At 35.8% G+C, this 24,318-nt stretch overlaps 1 protein-coding gene across 1 annotated transcript in view; it reads right to left on the bottom strand.

Annotated features, from left to right (window-relative positions):
* EPB41L5 (erythrocyte membrane protein band 4.1 like 5) overlaps positions 1 to 24,318 on the bottom strand; it is a 136,655-nt gene that overhangs the window by 78,174 nt on the left and 34,163 nt on the right. The window contains exons 4-11 of the mRNA XM_047085645.1: positions 14,908 to 14,950; positions 13,826 to 13,904; positions 12,567 to 12,611; positions 12,336 to 12,388; positions 9,772 to 9,892; positions 9,557 to 9,644; positions 8,267 to 8,355; positions 5,249 to 5,318 (exon numbers count right to left, since the gene is read on the bottom strand). Of these exons, the coding sequence (XP_046941601.1) occupies positions 5,249 to 5,318; positions 8,267 to 8,355; positions 9,557 to 9,644; positions 9,772 to 9,892; positions 12,336 to 12,388; positions 12,567 to 12,611; positions 13,826 to 13,904; positions 14,908 to 14,950 (588 nt within the window). The remainder of the gene's footprint in view (positions 1 to 5,248; positions 5,319 to 8,266; positions 8,356 to 9,556; positions 9,645 to 9,771; positions 9,893 to 12,335; positions 12,389 to 12,566; positions 12,612 to 13,825; positions 13,905 to 14,907; positions 14,951 to 24,318) is intronic.

The raw sequence follows: 24,318 nt of genomic DNA, 5'->3' as shown, positions 1-24,318 counted from the left end.
TGCCATACTTTGGGATAAATATATAATTATCATGTAAAGGATCATACAAGATGTGGCAATATATATCAACAGACTAAAAGGGTGCACATTCTTGGGGCACTTGGGTGGCTCAGTCAGTTAGGCATTCGACTTCGGCTCAGGTCATGATCTGACAGTTGGTGGGTTCAAGCCTTGTGTTGGGCTCTGTGCTGACAACTCAGAGCCTGGAGCCTGCTTCAGATTCTGTGTCTCCCTCTCTCTCTACCCCTCCCCCACTCTTGCTTCTGTTTCTGTCTCTCAAAAATAAATAAAAATGTTAAAAAAAAAGAAAAAGAAAAAAACGGTGCACATTCTTTGTCACAGTAACCATATTCCTGGGAATCCAAATAATAATTAACATTCACAGGCACTTTTTAAGGATTTCACATGGATTAATTCAATGAACAGATATTATCATTAGCTTCATTTCATAGATAGGGAATTGAAGCTCAAGAAATAAAGCCCAAGGTCACAAAGAAGAAATCAGAACCTAACTATTTGTGCTCCAGGACCTGGTTGTAACAATTAAGCTTTACCATCTGTTTAGGGAGAAAGATTTTCTTAACACCAAAATGTATATCCAAAGATTTTCTTCACAATCTCATTTATAATAGTATTACAATAAAACACTAAATGTCCAAAACAAATTATCAGTAAATAACATTAAAAATGATACAAAAAGATAAATGAGGGATGCCTGGGTGGCTCAGTTGGTTAAGTGTCCAACTTCGGCTCAGGTCATGATCTCAAGGTCTGTGAGTTTGAGCCCCACGTTGGGCTCTGCGCTGACAGCTCAGAGCCTGGAGCCTGCTTCAGATTCTGTGTCTCATTCTCTCTCTGCCCCTCTCCTGCTCACACTCTGTCTTTTTCTCTCTCAAAATAATAAACATTAAAAAAAATTTTTTAATAAATTAAAAAAAAGATAAATGAATAAAAGATGAATGAATAAATGCACAATTGTTTATTCACATTATAAAATACCATATATAGGTTAAAATGAATGAACTGATATCTACATGGCTACACCTATTTAGGTAAACTAAGGAAACTGCCAAAAATATATATATATATATGATTTCTGTAAATTTCAAAAAAAAATTCCACCATGTATTATGATGTATTTATATTTGGAAAAAGGAAGTATGAGAATGACACCCTCAAGAATGATGGCTAGCTAGAGGATTATACCTCACTGTACTGAACACAGTTATTTTTTTTTTAAGTTTATTTATTTTTAGAAAGAGCACAAGTGGGGGAGGGGCAGAGAGAAAGAGAGAGAGAGAGAGAGAGAGAGAGAGAGAGCGCGCACACGCAGGGGAGGGGCAGAGAGAGAGAGGGAGAGAAAGAACCCTGATGCGGGCTCAAACTAACAAACCATGAAATCATGACCTGAGCTGAAATGAAGAGTCAGACGCTTAACCGAATGAGCCACCCAGATATCTCTGAATACACGGTTATGGTTATGCCAAAAATGTTACTCTAGATGAGTAAAATGGGTATCAGGTTTTCTGGTACAACTCTGCAGTACACTTCGAATATTTTACAAATTAAACTATATTTTAAAATGACAATCTATATGTAGTTATTTCATGACCTTGATATAGGCAAAGATTCCTAAATTTGAAGACACAGAAAGTACTGACCACAAAGGAAAATAGTTATAAACTCTATTACATTAAAATTGAAACACTCTACCCAAAACATACTATTAAAGGAGTCAAGGCAAGCCAAGAAGATACTTACAACACACAGATCTGCAAAGAACTGATGTCCACAATACATAAGAACTTCAATGAGGAAAAAGAGCACATGACCCAAGAGAAAAATAAGCAAAAGACTTGAAAAGCCACTTCATAAAAAAGAATACTTAAATATTAAATATATAAATAAGCACTAAACAAATAGTGATCAGGGGAATGCAAGTGAAAACCACAAAACCATTCTATGAACAGAATGGCTACAAGGAAAAATACCAAACATTAGCCAAAAAAGAACAAATGGAACTCTCTTACATTGTAGGTGGGAATGCAAATGTGTATCAACACTTTTGAAAACAGTTTGGCAGTATCCACTAAAACCAAACACATGCATACCCTCGTCTTCAGACCAGCACTTTTAATAGTGAAAACTAAAACAACTCAACAGTCCATCAACAACAGGATGGATAAATAAGTGCAGTCTATACGTAAAAAGGAATATTACTGGGGTGCCTGGGTGGCTCAGTCGGTTGGGCGTCCGACTTTGGCTCAGCTCATGGTCTCAGTTTGTGGGTTCGAGCCCCACTGGGCTCTGTTTTGACAGCTCAGAGCCTGGAACCTGCTTCAGATTCTGCGTCTCCTCCTCTCTCTGCCCCTCCCATGCTCATGCTCTATCTCTCTCTGTCTCTCAATAATAAATAAACGTTTAAAAAAAAAAGGAATACTATGTAACAGTAAGAACAAGCCTACTATAGCAACCAGCTGCAAGAGGGCGAGGCTCACAAATATAAATAAAGAGAAGTCAGACACAAAGAAAACAGTCAGGTTTCGTTCAGATTGAGTTTAAGATATAAACAAAAACCAGTGTATGGTGGTAAAGTCAGAAGAACAAGAAAATACCTTTGGAGGACTATACCTGGTGGGAGGCACAAGAGTGTATAATTCTAGTAGTATTCTATGTCCCCAACTAGGTGCTGGTCATACAGGTGTTGGTGAAAATCCAACAAGCTGCCCACTTGTTTTTGCACTTATCTGAATGTATATTATACTTCAGCGAAATTGACGAACAAAAAATACACATAGAAAAAACCATGGAGAAACATATAACCTCAAAGGAGGAAAAACCCTTCCATAATCCATGAAAGACTGATAAATTTGCCTATTTAAATTTTTTTAAAGCATGTGGCAAAAATCACAATAAATAACATTAAAAGATGAACAACTATTAGATACAGTATTTACAATTTCTATGAAAAAGGGCAAAACAAACCAGTAAGAAAAAAGGCCCAATGACAAAATGGGCAAAGGGTATGAATAGAGAGTTTGGAGAAAAGGAAATATAAATAACAAAATATATGAAAAGATGTTCAATATCACCCATAAAAACACAAATACAAATTAAACCTACAGTGAAATTCCATTTTTTACCTTTCAGATAAAAATGTGACAACTCCCTCTGAAGAAACAGGTTTGATCCTTCATAGGATCTCTGTTATCTAGGACAAGTGCACATAACCATTTGAACCAGCAAATCCACCTCCAGGAAACTATCCTACAGTTATTTGCCGATGTACAAATTCATGCATATATAGTGAATAAATGTTGAGAATATATTAAATAATTTAGGGTACATCCACACAGAATACTATGCAGTTTAGTTTGCTTTTTAATTTAAGAACAAAGAAGCATTCTACATACAGATATGGAAAATATTCCAAAAGTTATAATGTAAAGTTTAAAAAGGGTTAGTACACAGTCTAAAGGCATGGTAACTTCTGTATAAAAAAGAACAGATACACATATTTGCACATGTGTGTGTGTAAAATACCTTCAAAAAGATATCCAAGAAGGTAATACTATATAAGATCTAATTTAAATGCCATCAATTGTAAAATGTGCATTTTATGGCCCAAATAAGAACAAGTGTCACCAATTAAATTATGACCATATTTCCTTATCACAAAGAATTGTATTTTATTCTTCCTGAAAAAATGCCTTTGGATTTCGATACAAATATCATGCAATCTCATATGTGCTTACATAAAAAGGAAAATCGTAAAATAAGTTTTTACATATGAAATCTGCAGCTTCTGACTCATTGTTAACTAATTTGTTGATGATACAATGATCATCCTCTGTGCCATCAGATTTAATTTTTTTTAATGTTTATTTTCGAGAGAGAGAGACAGAGACAACAGAGTGCAAGTGGGGGAGGGGCAGAGAGAGAGGGCGATACAGAATCCGAAGCAGGCTCCAGGTTCTGAGCTGTCGGCACAGAGCTCGACGCAGGGCTTGAACTCACAAACCATGAGGTCATGACCTGAGCTAAAGTCAGACACTTAACCAATGCACCCAGGCACCCCAATAGATTTCTTTTTTTTTTTTTAATTTTTTTTTTAATGTTTATTTTTGAGAGAGAGAGAAAGACAAAGCATGAGCAGGGGAGAGGCAGAGAGAGGGGGAGAATCCAAAGCAGGCTCGAGGTTCTGAGCTGTCAGCACAGAGCCCAACCTGGGGCTCAAACTCATGAGCTATGAGATCATGATCTGAGCCAAAGTCAGATGCTTAACTGACTGAACCACCCAGGTGCCCCCTCAATAGATTTCTTTTTAAAATGCTCTGTTGCCTCTATAATTTCCTTCTAAGCTGGGTGAAAGGGCAATCCTTTGCATTGTCTTAGTAATAAAACTTAGTAATATCACTGTTTTGTCTAATTTTCCAAATCTTCTTTTAGGTTTTGCTAAGTAGTCCTTCTCACACATCATTGTGCATACAATTGCTGAACTTGCTTTTATCTACATCCATCTATATGTATATATGTTTTTCAATTTATTTCTTTGCAAGGAATAAAGTTATTATTTTTTTTTAGTTCATTCATGATTCTGTGAGTTATGACAAATGGCATGGAGTCTAGGAACTACCACCAAAATCTGGTTATAGAAAAGTTATCTCATTCCCCTAAATTCCCTTTGCTATTTCTTTGTAGTCAAGCCTCCTCATTCTCCCTAATCCCAAACAGTGATCTGTTCCATTATTATAGGATTGCCCTCCCCAGATCATCATATAAATGAAATCATACAAGTCATAATTTTCTGAGTCTGGCTTTTTTCACCTAGCATAATGCATCTGAGACACATTCATGTTGTGTTTATCAAGCGGAAACTAGAGTTAACCGGAAAAAAAAAAAAAGTAAGCCTTAATTGAGAAGATTTTATTAAAGAATATGAGTTTGGAAACCCTTATAAAAGAATACTAGGAGTGCCTGGGCGGCTCAGTCAGTTAAGTGTCCAACTCTTGATTTCGGCTCAGGCCATGACCTCACGGTTGTGATATCAAGCCTGGCATTGGGCTCTGTGCTGGGCATGGAGCCTGCCTGGGACTCTCTCTCTATCCCTCTCTCTCTCTGCCCCTCTCCAGCTTGCATGCACATTCTCCCTCTCTCTCAAAAAAAAAAAGAAAAGAAAAGAAAAATTAGACTTGAGTTACCACATAACATAGTCATTGTTAAATAAATAATGCAATACAATTCCTACCTGATCATCATCTTCTACAACCACCAGGGTTAATTTATTCTTCTTAAAATCCAACCTGGTTATCTTGGGCCTATAACAATATTAGAACAAAAGCCAGATTTCAAATAAATGTCCTCTAAATTAAAAGAAAATTTTTGCTGTTATTTCCAGTATATCAATCATCTAACAGCTGAACTGTAAATTGATTAAGAGGGTGTTTACCCTCTTTACCTATACTGCCCACCAACAAAGCCTCTAATCTAAAAAAATAATTAGGATAACAGAAAAAAAACATTTCAAAAGCAGGATCTCTAACAAAACTGATGGGGCACAAATATCAGACAGTAAAAATGTTACAAAAAAAAAAGAAAATGAAGAAATCCATTTAATACTTTATAGGTTCCCAGCTATGGTACAAGAGATTCCCCAGGCCTAGTGTAGAGCAGCAGCATAGGAACTGGATACAGAAAGACTATAAAGGTTTTCTAAAAGGCATAAATGAAAACAAATTTTTGATTAAGACCTGCAACTTTATTTTCTGTATCAATTTGTTTGAGGAAGTACATCTTTAAAAAAAAAAAAGAAAAAAGGTTTTTTTAAACATCACTTTATGGCCCCTTTTCCAACTCTATCACCCACCTGTACTGAAATCCTCAACAACCTACCACATGTGAACTTTGCCCTTCTGCAAACTGTGAATGTCAAAACAATGAAACTCTCATTCTCGCTAGTTTTTAAATATAACTTATACAAAATACAATTGTAAAACATAACTTTTTTACAAGAGTTGTACTAAAATAGTAAGTAACTAAGCACAATAGGTGGAGCAGGAGGGGAAGAACTAGCACTTAAGTGTAACAAATACTTACATAAGGCCTATCAAGTGTCAGGTAACCTTCTAGGTGTACTACACGTATTAATTCAACAGATCCTCACAACAACCTTAAGAAGTAGTACAAAAGATGCTTTCTTCAACTCTCCAGCTACAGCATTCTCTGGCCATGAAGTATGTTCCATCTGCCCACAGGGCAAGCTGGAAGTGTCAGAGAATTAACACTCAAAGACTGGATAAATAAATACCCCAAAGCTCCTTCACCTATCAAGGGACAACTGTGAAGGTATTCCACTCAAGTCTCTCAGAAAGTCCCTAGCATGGATACCTGAATTCCAAAATAAATGAAATCTATCTTCAACTTTTTGAGGGAAAATAATTTTCAAACCTAAAATTCTATTCTCAGCCCAATTACCAAGAAAGCATAAGAGAAGAATAAACCATTTTAAGGCATCCAAGGATTCAAACAATTTATCTCCTACACCCTGCTTTTCTTAGGCAGTTAGTTACCTGAGGATATAGATCAGAAAAAACAAAAGAAAGGAAAATATGGGACAAAGACACAGGATCCTAGCTGAAAAAACAGATGAAAACTGTAGAGCAGCCTGGAGAGCAGACAATTTCAATGGGAACAGAAAAATCATTTAATGCAACCCTGAGGATCTGAAAGAACGTAAGGATAAGACAAAGGCAGGTAATTTAAAGCACTGCGTGGGGTGTAAGAAACTGAGGGGGAAGCCAAAAACTCCAGGAAAAACAAAAACCTATACAGAAAGAAAATGTTAATTCCAGTTGTGAGTTCAAGTATTTCCAGACTGATCAGAAAGAAAGGATCATGACCTAGCTCTATTGTACAACAAACTTTACTGACAGGTAAACACCTGTTTGGACAGGGTTGAATGAAAAGGAAGCCCTTGACAACAGGAGATCCTCCAGAGGTGACTGCACAAAGCTACCCCCAAAGCAGGGGAGACAGCAAGGGAACTTGTAGGAGAGAAGGGAATCAGAGAAGGGGCTTGGGTTTCTATGCAATGGCATTCAGCAGCAAGCGGGAAGTCTCTAGGTCAGAGAGTTCCGAAGGGCAGTAGTGGTTTGGTGTCTTTTATAGCTACAGGATTTGTCACATCTATGACCAGCTGATGGCAGATATAGTTTATAGGGGGACATGCAAAGCACGAAGGCTCTAAATGATTAAAAATAAACTTATTGGGCTATATTTAAAGTAACTGGATATATAAGAAATTGAGTTTGGTGCTGGTGGGCTTTGAGCTAACCATCCTGGCATGCTGTGAAGAAGTAAACAACAGAGAGGCCCTTTAACTCATGTATATAACACCAGTACAGTGTGAAGTTCTCCACCATTTCAGATACAGGGATAACAATATGAACACTATTTCCTGAGTTTCCACTTTTAGAACAAACCAGGCAAGATGTGAAGAACTTTACTATGGCTACGAAATCCAAATAAAATCTATTCCTTGATAGGAAATGCAAATACAATTTTCAACTATGAGTTAAGTTAGTACCTAAAAAGAGAAGCACAGCTTAAAAGGAGGGGTAAATATTTTCCTCTTACACACCAGGGAATATGGGGTAATATGACTGTGTAACAAGAAGTTCTAAAAGTAGTGATGTAATAACTATACGACATGAGAGTGTCCATGTGAACATTTAGTACATGTAGAAATAAAAAATATGTATCAAGAGATGTATATTGGGGCGCCGGGGTGGCGCAGTCGGTTAAGCGTCCGACTTCAGCCAGGTCACGATCTCGCGGTCCGTGAGTTCGAGCCCCGCGTCGGGCTCTGGGCTGATGGCTCAGAGCCTGGAGCCTGTTTCCGATTCTGTGTCTCCCTCTCTCTCTGCCCCTCCCCCGTTCATGCTCTGTCTCTCTCTGTCCCAAAAACAAATAAATGTTGAAAAAAAAAAAAATTAAAAAAAAAAAAAAAAAAAGAGATGTATATTGACATACCTTGAAACTAATGGAAAAATGGATGAAAGAGTTTTAAAAATTACCCCTGGGGGATGGGACTAAGAATGGGTAAGGAGTATGACAGGAGACAGGTGATTTTTATTATCTTTTCAGAATTATTTGATCTCCAAACTCTATTTTATGTATTAACTTGAAAGAAATGTTTTTACTCATTAAAAAAAAAAAAAAACAACAATAAAAACCTGTAAGTATCTGTAATATTAACTCTGCTTACCAAAAAAATAGGCCAATTTTGGTCTCTCCTTCAAAAACAAGGACTCCTGTTGGGGTCAGTCCCAAGCTATAGTCATTTCCATCTCTAGCCTAATTTAAGGAAAGCAAAACATGTTAACTTTATTTGCATAAGACAGATATCACATTTTCACACAAAAGTTTATTTTCACATCGAATTATATTAACTATATACAGGCTACTATTAATATGCAAAATGTTTTCAACAAATAGAAATATCCAAAATAACATTCTCAGGAAAATTCATGCATACATTTAGTTCACCGTTAACACCATAGTCTTTTTTTTTCTTCAATATATGAAATTTATTGTCAAATTGGTTTCCATACAACACCCAGTGCTCATCCCAAAAGGTGCCCTCCTCAATACCCATCACCCACCATCCCCTCCCTCCCACCCCCCATCAACCCTCAGTTTGTTCTCAGTTTTTAAGAGTCTCTTATGCTTTGGCTAACACCATAGTCTTAAGGTAGGTCATCACTGAAAATACATAGGTGTACTTCCACGACAAAGAAAGCTCTTTGCAGATTCTGCCTATAGTCTATTCACCACTTAAATCACCATTTTTAAAAAGACTACCTTTCTAGGGGCGCCTGGGTGGCTCAGTGAGTTGAACGTCTGACTCTTGACTTTGGCTCAGGTCATGATCTCATGGTTTAGGAGATCAAGCCCCGTGTTCGGTTCTGCGCTGACAGCACAGAGCCTGCTTGAGATTCTCTCTCCCTCTCTTGCTGCCCCTCCCCACACGCATGTGCACTCACACACACTAGCTCTCTCTCAAAATAAATAAACAAATAAACAAACTTTAAAAAAACTGTCTTTCTGGAAAATTTTAACTTTTTAAACTAGAAATAAGTTAAATCATTATACAAGCTGTATTATAGCTTATCAAAGTCTTCTCAAGCTATAAATTTTCAACTTTGCTTCCTGAATTATTTTAAATAGCCTACTCAGCTTATGTGATGCCAGATGACATGAATGTTACATGAATATTACACTTAATAAGAATAAAAAGTGGTTTAAAAATCTAAAAAACATAGTAACATCTTAAAAACAGATACAGCTTTTTGGAGATTTTGGTTGTTTCTCTTCTTTCTTATACTGTAACTTTATGTGAGATTTTCATATTTAATCTCAACCTTTATAACACATCCAAAGTACCCAGTGCTATACTATACCATCTCCATGCCCTCCTTCATTTTGAAAAAAGTCATAGTTACCTTCAATCTTGAAGGAATAAACTTTTTAAAAATCATCACAACACAGTTCTTACCTTGACCACATGCATATCAACCCCATACATTTCTAACCATTTGGCTTTATTCAGATAATTGGTTTCAGCTTGTGCTGGTGTCTGACCTCTGAAATTTAAAAAATAGTAATTTTTAATAATAATAAATGTAAATTCTATACCAAGGACGGTAATAGAAGAAAACATACAAAATCACTGCAGTGATGTTAAAGAAAAGTGTGGGCAAAGCCAAGTACCTGTATTCCTTCCATTTCTCAAAAATAGCCAGCTCCATCTCTTCAGTCTGAATGGGCACGAACCTGAACTCAGACACAAGTTCAGGACTATGCTCAGCAAGATCATAGTCACCAAGTTCAGCTACAAACATAAGTTGCACAAAGTTATATTTTGTTAATTAAGTTTATTTCCTGCTGAATCTTTCTTCAGAATTCATTAATAAAAACTGCTAAGATTAGAAACATTCTTTCTTAAACTATAGTAATTCATAACACCCAGATCATTCCCCAAAATAAATCTAGCTTAGACTTACAACGTGTCAACCAACATCTATATGCACAATGATATACTTGTGGTTGGTGGTATATTTTCAAATATATGTGTTTCTGTTCATTTATTTCATATGTTATAATGTTTAGCTTTTGAAAACCTCTTTGTAGACTTCCTTAGAGAAACACCTTTTGACCTTATAATGAATAAACAAAAATATTTAGCAACCTTTAAAAAAAACATTTAGCCAGCATCTATTAAGAATCCAATATGCAGAGGGGCACCTGGATGACTCAGTCGGTTAAGCATCTGACTTCGGCTCAGGTCACGATCTCATGATTTGTGGGTTTGAGCCCCACGTGAGGCTCTATGCTGACAGCTCGGAGACCAGAGCCTGCTTCAGATTCTGTGTCTCCCTCTCTCTTTGCCCCTCCCCAGCTTGCACTCTTTCTCTCAAAAATAAATATTAGAAAAAAAAAAAAACTAATATGCAGAGAACGTGACATCATATACCACTACAAGATACAGGCTCCATCCTCCTGGAATTGTAAATAGATAATCCTAAAGAAATAACTGAAAAAAATATTAGTAAAAAGTATCTGGGGAAGGGAAGCAGTAGGAAAACACTTGGGCGGGGCACAAATAATCATGTGCCCATCTATGGTTAGCTCTGAAATATAGGTTTGGGGAAGAAGGGAAAATGATTCTAATATTTTCTTTACTTTAGACATTTCCCTTTTAAAGAACATCTTACTCATTTAAAAATTAAAATAGTTCCATTTTTATTAAAAATATCCAGTTGTATAGAGAAAAAAATACAGAGATCTTGAGATACTAATAAAAATGGTAACAACTCATTATTTATTGAATACAGACTCGACACACTTGACATATTACAGATATATTGTCATCTATTTTCTCAACAACCTTGGAAAATATTATCATGCCCAATTTGTTGCTGAAGAAATTACTTTTCTGTCTGGATAACGGGTATTTTTTTTTCTGTTTCAGGTCACATTTTTAAGAAGCACCAAACCAAATCTTCTACCTAGTGTTGTTCAGGATATACATTAAAATGTCAAGGAAAAACTGAATTGAGAGTATGAAAAAAGCTAGTAACAAAAATTATTCTGATAAAATATAAAATTATAAACAAGAAACACAGAGCTCATTTTATGAAGATGGACTGTACTTCAGCAAATTTATTCTAAGGACCTTAAGACTTCGGATTTGGCAAAATGTTAGACACGGGACACAGAGATGCACAACATGACAAGAAGTGTGGCGGAATCATGCAAATAACGGTGCTGTGGATGAAGGAGAAAGTAGGAAAGAACTTTTACTTAGGAAAAAAAAATGTGATAAGGAGGGTTAAGAGATAACAAAATAGAGCCACAATGCATGAATCAAACAATAAACATTTAGGGGTGCCTGGGTGGCTCAGATGGTTAAGCGTCCAAGATACAGTCAGATGGTTAAGCATCTAGATACTCCAACAGAACAGATTTCTTTCCATTTTGTGAATGAGGACTGAAATTACAGTTTTCTTAAAATGTCAATTTTTCAGAAAAAAAATACCTAAACTTAACAGTATTTCGTCAGTACAATAAGGTACAAAATTATAAGTTTTTTCATTAATTTCATTTATTGGAAAATACTTTAACCATCAGGAACTTTTAAATATGCTCTAAGTATTTCTTTCATGGATTCATTTTTAAGAATAAAACTAAAGAGGAGTGCCTGGGTGGCTCAGTCGGTTAAGCATCCGACTCTTGATTTTTAGCTCATGTAATGATCTCCTACTTCTTGACATCAAGCCTGAGTTGGGCTGTGCACTGACAGTGAGGAGCCTGCTTGAGTTTCTCTCTTTCTCGCTCTCTTTGTCCCTCCCTCACTCACTCTCATGCTCTCTCTCCCCTTCAAAATAAACAAGACTTAAAAAAAAAAAAAAAAGAATCAAACTAAAGAAAGCAAAAATACAACTGCAAAAATCTCTTATATCCCTGCATTCTTTTCAAGTTAAAAAAAAAAAAAAAGCTGAGAGTCCCCTTATAATATTTATTGAATTATCAAGTCAACAGCAATTTTGCTTGAAAAGAAGTTACAGATAGAAAGGGAGCAAATGAAGTGAAAGGGAAGAAAAAGAAGGCCATGTTCTTTAAACAAAGTAAAGTAATAAGGTTGGATATTGATACAAGTTAACAGTGGTGTTACTTTTCTTACCCATCATTTTGAATCTTTTGAAATTCTTAACTAAAAACACACAGAAAAGAATTATGCTTTATTCTTAACAGTCAACATAAGAATTGCTTACCTTGCAGATTATAAGCTGCCAGCTGAACTGCTATATCAAAGGGACACTCTAATCTGAGACCGAAACACAAATTTGTTAGACAAGTCAACTTCCCAAGGTTCATTTTAAGATAAATACAAATAATACCTACTTTATGTTGACCATTCTTTTTTCATAATTATGAACTTATTTTTCAAAATCATTTTCAACTACTTAATAAAATGTGGTTTACCTTAAATAACTAATACTCACTTTCCACTGAGAATATCTTGTTTTAATTGAAGAACAAATAAATACCTAAGAAAAATAAAAGGCATAAATTTAACTAAACAGAAATAATCTACTATGAAAAATAATCCTACCCTTCTAATGTGAGAAGAAACATTTTTAATTACAGAATTTTACCTGCAATAGAATCTATAAAAGAAAAAAATATGAAAAAAAATTGGGGCCAATAAGCCATCAGGAGGATGGCAGCATGTCCATAAGATAAATGAGTACAGTACAACCACCTTAAGATTAAAGGTTTTAAGCAAATTATGGAGAATGAGCTCTATGATCTAAGTTTACATTACTCTCACAACACAAACCACCTGGATGTGAAAGGACACAGGCATATATGTAACTATGGAGATTAGCTATAATCTCGCTGGTATAGGGTGCAAGAGAAGAAAACCCTTCTAAAGGGACTCAGCAATTCAATTTTTACTTAATAAATAGTATGTGTGAATGAATCATGCATTTACCATGTATAATCAATGAATAAATATGAAGGAGGCAGGACAAAATAGAAATAATTGTATATAACCTGCTTAAAGTTTGTTTAAAACTATTCAAACCAAATCAGGATTTATTATTTTTCATCAGTCAGCGAGCGGTATTTCAATAGGTAAAGAATATTAGGAGCCAACATGAATAAACTCCCAGTGGCCGAAGAGAGATCATTTTGAACACCAACAAACATAACATGAATAAATATAATATGGCAACATATTCAAACACAGCAATCTTGTTTAAAATCCATGAGTTGAGAGGCACCTGTGTGGCTCTGTCAGCCAAGCATCTGACTTCAGCTCAGGTCATGATTAGTGAATTCAAGACTCGCATCGGGCTCACTGCTGTCGGCACGGAGCCCGCTTCAAATCCTCTGTCCCTCTCTCTTTGCCCTTCCCCTGCTCACACTCACTCCCCAAACTAAACATACATACATACATAAATAAGTAAAATCCATGAGTTGATGATAATTTAAAAAAGGAACTCAGTAGTTACCTTAAAGAATGCTAGGGAAACAACTCTTTATTTTGAAAACTGATAAAGGGAAAAATTCTACACTTAAAAACACTGTCCCAAAATGAAATTCTATTGTCTGACAGGTCTTATTACCAGGGATAAGAGATCCATTTCATTAGTGGTCAGTAAACTGTAAAGAATTATAAAGACAATCTTCCAACACCTTTAGCTAGCTGACCAAAACTACTTTACCCCTGTACAACTCTAGAGAGTAGTCTTACCGGGTTAGCTCTTCACGAAGATTATTTGGTTCTGAGGAATAAAACTTAACTCGAAGATGCAGACAATAGGGTGAACCAACTGTTTAAAAACAAAAAACAAAAAACAAAAAACAAAAAAAAACTTTAATTTTTTTTTAATATAACTATTCAAACTGTAGGAATTTTCCAGTCAGTAAATTTGTCAAAAATGATCTACTTGAAGTAGGGAGAAAAGGTAACAGGCTTTGTGGTAATATTTCACACATCGAAATACTGTATGGCTTCATTAAAGCCTTTAAATTAAAGGTTTTAAGTACACCTAACAGAAAAAGATCAATCAAGAGGTTTTTTAAAATGTACCAACCATCATATAGTACCATTACAATTAGCTGTCCTCCCAAAAATAGATAGCTCTAGATTAATTCTAACAGTTTAGGGACAAATGCATCAAATAAAAGTCTTGACTGTGCAATCTAACAGCCCTAAAAAACCTGCCACACTATATTTCTTAAAAGACTAAGGAATGCCTGGGTTATTAACCGCTCACTGCAAATTCCCCCCACACTTTCAATTCACTTCACCTATTTCACTAACTTGTAAATTCTCAGAGGTCCCATTATTTTGTAAAGACAAAAAAGTTGAGGCGCTCTGAAATCTCTACTACCACAAAGAACAAGCTGGATTACGAGTGAACACTGGTATTTTTCCCTATTACTAGGAATAAAACTGACATTTTATGTCAATTGTTTCATTTCATTATTTTTAAATTTTAAAAGTTACAGCTCTAAAGTCTCAAAACATTTTACAGAGCAGGACAGATGCCAAGCAGGAAAATTCCAACACAATTACTAAATAAAAGTTAAGCATTGCATGAGAACTCAATCTCCTTGCAAGATGCAAGCCTTTCTCCAGGAAATAAACTATAAAGCACTTGAATCTAGATTACTATTAACCCTCTAGAACTAAGGGGGTAGGTCAGTATATCAAATTGAAATTATCTTTAAAGTAGAGATGCTAAGAAATTCATCTGAAACATGATTTATTAGGAATCAGAGCTTCTAATATATAATTTACTTTTTGTTCACAATTTTTTCAACACTTACTTTTTACTTGCTTTTTGATGCTCTTTGTACCATCTAACCAGTGCTGAAAATAAAAAACAAAAATCAGATGTTAGGCAGATGATAGAACTCAACATTTTCATTATTAAAAGTTAATTTTCATCATGTTTTTGTTGATAACCAGAAAGAAATATGAAAAACAAAAGTGAGGATGAAAATGGGGGGAGGATTATCTGTCCCAACATCTACAGCAAGCTTATGACACACAAGCAAAAAAAGACCTAAGACCAGATATACTACTTCTTAAAACATTTCCTCTCCTCTCTCACAGTAACAAGGATGATATTTTAAATTCTGCCCTTAGTTTTCCTGTTTCCAAAAAAAATGACTCTTTCAAAATTGTTAAAATGAGAAGAAAAGTATCCTCATACTCCAGTGTCTGGTTCATTCTTGTAATAAAAACGTAATATTTATTAACAGATCACAACCAACAGTGAGAGGAAATAACAGTGTCATTTAAACTTTACGAAACAGATACTACTCAGAAGTAGTACTCTTTGAAAGAGCCTACAAAATAAAATTAGATCTTTCTCATAACTAACCCCACCTATTAAATGAAGTAGTCTTTTTTGTTCCTTTGCTTTATAAATAAAAAATGTTAAAACTGTGACTAGCAGACTTCTGGTTTCAAAAGTAATAGGCTTTTGATTTCTGTAACCTCCCCACTCTGAAATGCCCATAACACAAACAGACTTAAGAAGCAATTCCAGAGGCTTCCACACATAAACCAGTCCCAGCTCACTTCTCACTATTAATCCCTTTACACCACCATGTCCTAACAGTGACGGGATGCACTCATCCAACTAAGATATACAAGCCTGTGTTCTCTCCAACATGCTTACAATTCCAAGCACCCAAAAAAAACGAAAGGAGTGCTCTTGTACTAACTAGTTCACAGAGCTAAGGAATCCAGTTTCAGAAACCCAGACAGGCAAAGTGGGTAAACAAGGCTGCATTGTTAACAGCCTTGTAACTGTTTGCTTTTCTTGCCAATTATTTGCCTAGCCTCTTCTCTCCATTCTCCCCCAAGATCCAAAAGTGAAATTCACAAAGCTACCAGTGGGTGAGCAAAGTACCTCTGCACATTGAAATAAGATGTTCAGTAAACAGTTCAAAAGGCAATTAAGTACTGTGCAATATTTTCTCTAGATTCCAAGTGTGTATGCTACTTAGACAGCCATCTCTCATCCTTTCTTTAAGATTTTATTTTTTAAGTACTCTCTACACCCAATGTGGTGCTCGAACTCACAACCTGGAGCCGAGATCAAGAGTTGCATGTTCTACCTATTGAGCCAGCCAAGTACCCAGCCATCTTTCATCTTTTACTGAATTCAGGTGGATATTCATTTTAAGCATATTTCAATGTAGCAACTCTTCAGTTTTATACATCCCTCCAACTGAATCCTAGGCCGGCCAGTAGACAGAACACAATTCAATCTTTTAGCAGAAAAGACTTCAACCTAGTACAGCAAAAAAGTCCATCCATCATGGCCAATGTCAGCAACTCAATATCCAATAATCTGAAACTTAATTATGCTAATACCTACTAGAGCCTGATGCCAATGACATACTGGGTAAAAGATAAAATTAGTTTTTATACCCCAGACTGTCTTCTTCCCACAACATGAATCTGGGAGTTGCCTTATCTTCAGGTTTTATCTACTCTACTGCAATGAATTAACAGGTAGTCTGGCTGGTCACCTGGGTTGTCTTATGTGCCTATGGTTAGGGAGACTCCTACACCGTGAGCGTAAATGAGCACAACTCTTCCAGGAGGCAATTTAACAATGCTTTAAAAATAATTGTCTTTGACCCAACAATTCTATACCTAGAAATAATGATGGATGTGTGCAGATTTATTTATAAGCAATTATATGAGAAAGTTAAGACAATATATATATTCAACAACAGTGAACTGGTTAAAGTATTTCAGTATGATACAACATGATGCAGCCATTAAAAACAAGGAAAGCAGGGGCGCCTGGGTGGCTTGGTCGGTTAAGCGTCCGACTTCGGCTCAGGTCATGATCTCACGGTCCATGAGTTTGAGCCCCGCGTCGGGCTCTATGCTGACGGCTCAGAGCCTGGAGCCTGTTTCAGATTCTGTGTCTCCCTCTCTCTCTGCCCCTCCCCTGTTCATGCTCTGTCTCTCTCTGTCTCAAAAATAAATAAACGTTAAAAAAAATTTTTTTTTAAAAAAAGGAAAGCAAATACTTAAGGATCTGGAAAATTACTTACAATATACTGCTGAGTTTTAAAAGGTAGGTTACACCTTTTAAAGGTGTAGGATAGACACAAGTGTTTTATCAAAATGTACAAGTTTGTATATAAAAACATGCACTTTTCTTTTGGACTGAGATAATCTAAAACAAAACAGTGAAAATGTTATCTCTAAGTGACAGATACTGCTGGTGATAGTTTTTCTTTTTTATGCTTTCCTCTATTTTAAACTTATTCTACAATGAGCACATACTACTTAAAACTCTCATGGACCCCTTATTTTAATATTTTATATAAGTAATATATTTATTTATATGGCTTAATTTTGGGGTAGTATTAATAGGCATATGATCCATAGTCCCTCCACCTCCTACAATAGCCCACCAGCCCATATACCCAATTTCTATCACCACATGCACCGCCCCTGCCCACAACAAGATGTTATTGGTTTCTGACCCCATCCAGAGTTTCTTCAAAGAGTTCCCTCTTTGGGAGGGGGAAAAGGGGGAAAAAACAAACAAACAAAAAAAAAAAAACTGTTTATGTGTGTTGGTTAAAAAAAAAAAAAAGACAGAACATTAACAATGGACTGAAAACCAACAGACTATCAATTTTGACAGGATGAACTTTGAAGAGTAAAAGAAAGAAACACTAATGTAAGATAGACCATGTGATATTTCAAGATCAATCTAGTCTTTCTTTCTTAGATCATTATAACTTAAATTTCTTCCTGTTTAAGAACATCTAGGGCTAGTCTCAAAAATTCACCTTTAATCTTTAATTTGTACCCTACTATTCTAAGAAGCACGTTAAATATAAAATCATCCCAGTGAGATTAAGGATCAGAGTTTTCTTCCAAGCAGATATTTTAGTCCCTTCTTTACCTACATATGTCTGCTCTCCCTTAGTATGACCCAGACTCAGATAATGCATCAAGCACATTTTAAAGTGAAATTTAGGAGCTGGGGAGTTCTGGGTGACGTTATTCGGGGGAAGGTCTGAGTTCATGCTTGCATATTCTCAAGTCTGTTTTCTTTCATCTCCTCCACATTCCAAGCCCAGGGACTGGAAAATTCAGAGCTCAGAGATAGGCACTGAAAGGATTTTCCTTCAATCAGGGTCTTTAGGAGCTGAGTTTAAATTACATTAGATGATAAAGGTGAGAGCATGCAGATATAGATTCTTGGATGCTTAGTGTGAAACTAATAGAGTTCTCTTTCCCCATCATACCTTACAAAGCAAACAAACTCCCTCCTAATTTCCTAATTTTAAAGTTTGGTTGATAAACGTAGACATCAAAGGATATGAGAAGCCACATTTCTTTCCGTCCTATTGAACTGGGCATGAAAGAAAAATTATCTACTTATGTATATCTTAAAACATAAATAATATTTAATCACAAACACAAAAGACATAACCAAATCAAACGAAGAATCACCTAGGGAGCTTCCAAAACACTAACATGTACACACCCTCATCCCAGCCCTTCAGCCAAACAGTCTGTAAAAAGCTTTTCAAATAAGTGATTCCTGACTTCTAACCACCTACACAGCTCTATTAAAGAAATGCCCTACTACTGTTGCTCAAAGAGCAAAGAGTTGAAAACAGAGATGTGTTAACCATCTTTCAAAACAACTACATCTGCAGAAAATATTTCTCCTCTCAGGAGTAGAGGCCTACTACTTTTGCTCAAAGAGCAAAGAGTTGAAAACAGAGATGTGTTAACCATCTTTCAAAACAACTACATCTGCAGAAAATATTTCTCCTCTCAGGAGTAGAGGCCTATGCTCTGAATTAAAGGGTTGTTTTAAAGGAAATTTTAACATTTTTGGGTAGTATTGACATTTTAACAATATTTGTTCTTCTAATCCATTGAGCATGCAATGTTTTTCCATTTCTTTGTGTCTTCTTCAATTTCCTTCATAAGTTTTCTATAGTTTTCAGCATACAGATCTTTTACATCTTTGAAAATTTTAACATTGTAACAACAAAAAGTTTAAAAACTATGCTATAAAAATGGAGAACCAATACACTGCACTGCTGTAATCTAACTGAAAACACTTCAATTTAATCTATATTCATTGTAACACATTTCAAATGAAGACTTAGATGAGGCATTAAAATAGACTTCCCACTGTGTCTGTGTATTATTAGTATGCTCTTTTAAAATTCTTAAAAGTAAACTCATAGTGGGAATATAAGTTGAGTGAGGCAGGTTTTATATTTACTCTCCAGGGACAGAGTACATAATCTATTTTGGAAACACACTTTTTACTGTTCCTCCTTATTTAACAAATACAAGGGTATCTATGTGCATGTTACAATATACATATATTTAACATATATGCTACTTATTTCTATATATTTTTCACTCCCCACTACTTTATTGAATCCTATTGTTTGTGTTAAGTTCTCAGTTGATATCCAACCCAATCATCTGCCAACAGTGTTAGTTTTACCTCCTCCTTTCCAGCCTTTACAACGTCTGTAACTATAATTGCTGGCACTTCTATTATGAAATTAAATAGCACTGGCAATAATATGCAAATTAACATCATGTGTTTAAAAGAAATGTTTCTATCATTCCTCTACTAATCTAGAGTTGTTGTTGTTGTTATTGTTGCCAAATAATCAAATATCTGCAAAGAAAGAGAGCAGAACTGGAGCCCCTAGATGGCTCAGTTAAGCATCTGACTCTCAGTTTCAGGTCAGGCCATGATCTCACAGTTTTGTGAGTTCGAGCCCCGCGTCAGGCTCTGTGCTGACAATGCAGAGCCTGCTTGGGATTCTCTCTCTCCCTCTCTCTGTCCCTCCCCTGCTCAAGCTGTCTCTATCTCTCTCGAAATAAACAAACTTTAAAAAATTAAAAAAAAAAAAAAAAAAAAAAGCAGAGCCACTGAGTAATCACCAGGTCTGTTTTCTATAGATGCTGCCTATACAGGTTGTAACACACATCCACTAAACACCTAGAAATGGAAAAATGTACACCTTCTAGAGCTTGGATGGAGCTACACAGATAGACAGAAGGTCAATTCTATACAGGCCAAAGTCCATTGGGTTTATTCAAGGTATTATGGGGCTACAAAGAAGGGGCTTAACAGGCCACCAAAAAGACCACTTGATAAGAATTCTAGACCTATTATCTGCACAACCTCAGATAAGTGAGGGTCAGCAAGACAAACAAATCTCACACACTGTGCCCACAGTACCTGAAAGCTGAATTCTAAAACTAGAATAAGAATTGCCTCTTCCCTTAACTCAGTGATCTTGGATTTGCTATCAAATCCAAGACTGTTGCAGCCTCCAGGTGTGCACTTGTAAAACATTTACTCTATGTTCCGCTAGACAATTATGCGTTTTCTAGCCTTCAGCTTTGGATCTAACATCTCCATTTCCATTCAGTGTTGTCTTTAAATGCCATACACTTCAACTAATCAAGTTACTTTATTTTCTTTGTGGTAAAGATTTCAGTTTCAATCCTTTTTGGAATGTACATTTAAGTATACATTTAAGTATATGATGAAGCAATAACAGCATAAATGGTTAGTGAAACTGTTCAGAATTGGCAAACATCACATCAACTCAGACTCCACTGCCAAAGGCAAATCACATAGCCAAGCCTGATATCAAGTGAGCAAGAAAGGATAATCCTGTGAAAACAAAGGCAGGAGACAATGCATGAAAAAACATATATGACAAATTGTATCAACTGATAATGAATCGTCCTTGCATTTCTGAAAATTAAACTCCACCTGATCATAATGTATTAATTATACTTTTAATAGACTGCTGAATACTGTGTGCTGATAATTAAAGAGTTTTACACAGAGAATAAGGGAAGTTTAAACAATATACATAGAACCAATACAAGCTATCAAATCAGTATTTTTAAAAAGCAAAAAAATAATTACTACTGACTTGTTAAAGTTCTTTTTCCTTCTTTTCCAAGTAAAGGAGAAATGCTACCTTTGTTTCTCTTTTCTGAAACATGACAGAGTTGTCTACAATCTAGGTAACTAGTTCTTTAAAAACTTGATGGACCAATTAAAATTCTAAGCTCTAAATATGAAGCTTGAAGGGCGCCTGGGTGGTTCAGTCAGTTAAGCATCTGACTTCAGCTCAGGTCATGATCTCACAGTTTGGTTCTTGAGCTTGAGCCCCGCATCAGGTCCGGGCTGACAGCTCAGAGCCTGGAGACTGCTTCAGATTGAGAGAGTGAGAGAGAGAATGAGAGACAGAGAGAGACAGAGACAGAGAGAGAGAGAGAGAGAGAGTGTGTGTGTGTGTGTGTGTGTGTGTGTGTGTGTGTGTGTGTCTGCCCCTATCCTGCTCACATTCTCTCTCTCTCAAGAATGGATAAATTCACATTCTCTCTCAAGAATGGATAAATATCAAAAAAACAAATAAACCCAAAAAACCTTAAATAAAATTTTTTAATGGGAAATGAAAATATATCAAGCATGCAGCATGATTCAGGGAAAAAAAAATGAGAAAAAACATAGTTCTTAAAAGTACCTAACACTCCTGTGTCTTTTAAGATATACTCCAACTTGCTTCCCTTCTTTTGTTCTCCTGTTTGATCTCAGTAGACATTTGATTTTAAGACTGAAAACTGTTCCTTCAAAATAAATCATACATGCTCTCTGGCAAACTGGTACAGTTAATTCCTCAACTATTTTGCCAAGTCTTACTGCACCAACCTAAAACCACTTAATATCAGAAGAATTCCTTCTTACCTGGTTTAGGATATATTATTTCCACACTGGAATATTCTATTGTACAAGAAAACTACCCCATAACATCATTTATTTAAACCATAACATTGGGAGTTCTGCTGTCATTCGGCAACTTTTCACACATCCTGTTATTTTTATGACCCTGATCCTTTATCAATAAATAGTACCACAAAAATCTGTGGAGTCATCAATAATATAGAAGAGATTATAGATTTTCAAAAACACTAATAATTACCATAAAGACTTTAAGAAAACACATGCAAATTAATACCATTATCAGATTTCCTTTAAACTACAGATTATTTGTGAAAGAAAACGTTACTAAATAAAAGTCCATAGATGGGGTTCAGGAATACCTTAATTACCTTTATATGTACACAAAATATAATATATATACATGCACATTTTTCTATGTAAAACAGCTAGAGATTTCATCATTATAATTCAAGGCTTCAGATCATCTCTGGACTATGTAAAAGGACACTAAATTAAGTTTAGATGTGAAAATAGAGGATGGGCGATATTCTACTGTCAACAAAAACAAGAGTAACTCTAAATCCTAGGATGCCAGAATAAAGCTGGTTTACACATACTATCCCAACCCCTCATCCAGTAAGTCCCCCAAAGCTCTCCACAATGGCTTGGTTTATGGGTGCATGGGTGGCTCAGTCGGTTAAGCATCCAACTCTTGGTTTCAGCTCAGGTCATGATCTCATGGTTTGTGGGTTCAAGCCCATGTGCATCAGGCTCCAAAATGACAGTGTGGAGCCTGCTTGGGATTCTCTCTTTCCACCCCTTCCTCTGCCTCTCCCTGGCTCACGTGTGCCTGTGCGTTCTCTCTCTCAAAATAAATAAATAAGCTTTAAAAAAATAAAGTGGCTTGATTTAAAAACTGCCTCAAGAAACAAATAGCAAATCTGAATACACCTATAACAAAGAGATTAGTCAATAATCAAAAAACTTCCCACAAAGAAAAGCCCAGGACCAAGACAGCTTTGCTGGTGAATTCTACCAAATGCTAAAAGAAGAATTAACACCAACCCTTCATAAGACCTTCCCAGAAAGAGGAGGGAAGACTTTCCAACTCATTCTCTGAGGCTAGTACTGTTCCCACCAAACAAGACAAAGATATCAAAGGGAAAAAAACCCACAAAACTATAGACCAATATTCCTTACAAATATACGCACCAAAATATTCAACAAAATACTAACAAATCAAATCAAGCAACATATAAAAGGCTATACATTATGACCAAGTGGGATTTGTCCCAGAAAAGCAAGACTGGTCCAACACACCACCCATAAACAAAAAAAACTATCAACATAATACAACATATAAACAGAATACAAGAGAGAAACCATATGACTCTCTCAATAGATGCAGAAAAAGCATTTGAAAGAACCCAACACCAGTTTTGATAAAAACAATGAACAAAATAGAAATAGAAGACACCTTCCTTAACGTGATAAAGGGCATCTATAGAAATCTCACAAGTAGCATACTTGATGGTGAGAGACTGATCACTCTCCCCCTAAGATCAGAGACAAGACAATAATGTCTGCTGTCACCACTTCTATTCAACATATTACTAACGGTTCTAACCAGGGCACTTAAGCAAGAAAGAGAAAATAAATAAATAAAAGGCATTCAGATTAGAGGATGCCTGGCTGGCTCAGTTGGTGGAGAATGTGATTCTTGATCTTGGAGTCTTGAGTTCAAGCTCCATACTAGATGTAGAGCTTACTGTAAAAAGTAAAAAGATAATGAAAATACAAGAGCACTGAGTAATATATAGAATTGCTGAATCACTATACTGTACACCTGAAACTAATATAACACTGTATGTTAACTATACTGGAATCTAAATAAAATTTTTTTAAAAAAGGCATTCAGATCAGAAAGGAAGAAGTCACACTATCTCTTTTTGCACATGACATGTTCTTTTTCATAAAACACGTTAAAACTAATAAAGAAGTTTACCAAGGATGCAGGATACAGGATAAGTATACAAAACCCAACTATATTCCTATATACTAGCAATAAACAATCAGAAGATGATATTAAGAAAACAACTATGTAGGGGAACCTGGCTGGCCTAGTCAGTTAAGCGTCCAACTCTTGGTTTCAGCTCAGGTCATGATCTCACAGTCTGTGGGATCGGGCCCTGTGTCGGGCTCTATACTGCCAGTGCAGAGCCTGCTTGGGATTCTCTGTCTCCCTCTCTCTCAGCCCCTCCCCAGCTCACACTGTCTCTGTCTCTCTCAAAATAAACTTAAAAATTTTTTTAAAAAGGAAAAAAAAAAGAAAACAACTATGTATACAATAGCATTAAAGGAATAAAATGCTAAAGAACAAAACCAAGGAAGTAAAAGACCTGTAAAGTGAAACTATAAAACACGGTTTTAAGAGATGTAAAGATCCAGTACATGGAAAGAC

The sequence above is a fragment of the Lynx rufus genome, unplaced genomic scaffold (genome assembly GCF_022079265.1).
Source record: "Lynx rufus isolate CCGP_SWC_20201006 ecotype Redwood Valley unplaced genomic scaffold, mLynRuf1.p SCAF_2, whole genome shotgun sequence".
NCBI classification, from domain to species: domain Eukaryota; kingdom Metazoa; phylum Chordata; class Mammalia; order Carnivora; family Felidae; genus Lynx; species Lynx rufus.
The sequence above is the reverse complement of the archived record's forward strand: the minus strand, read 5'-3'. Positions and strand labels throughout refer to the sequence as shown.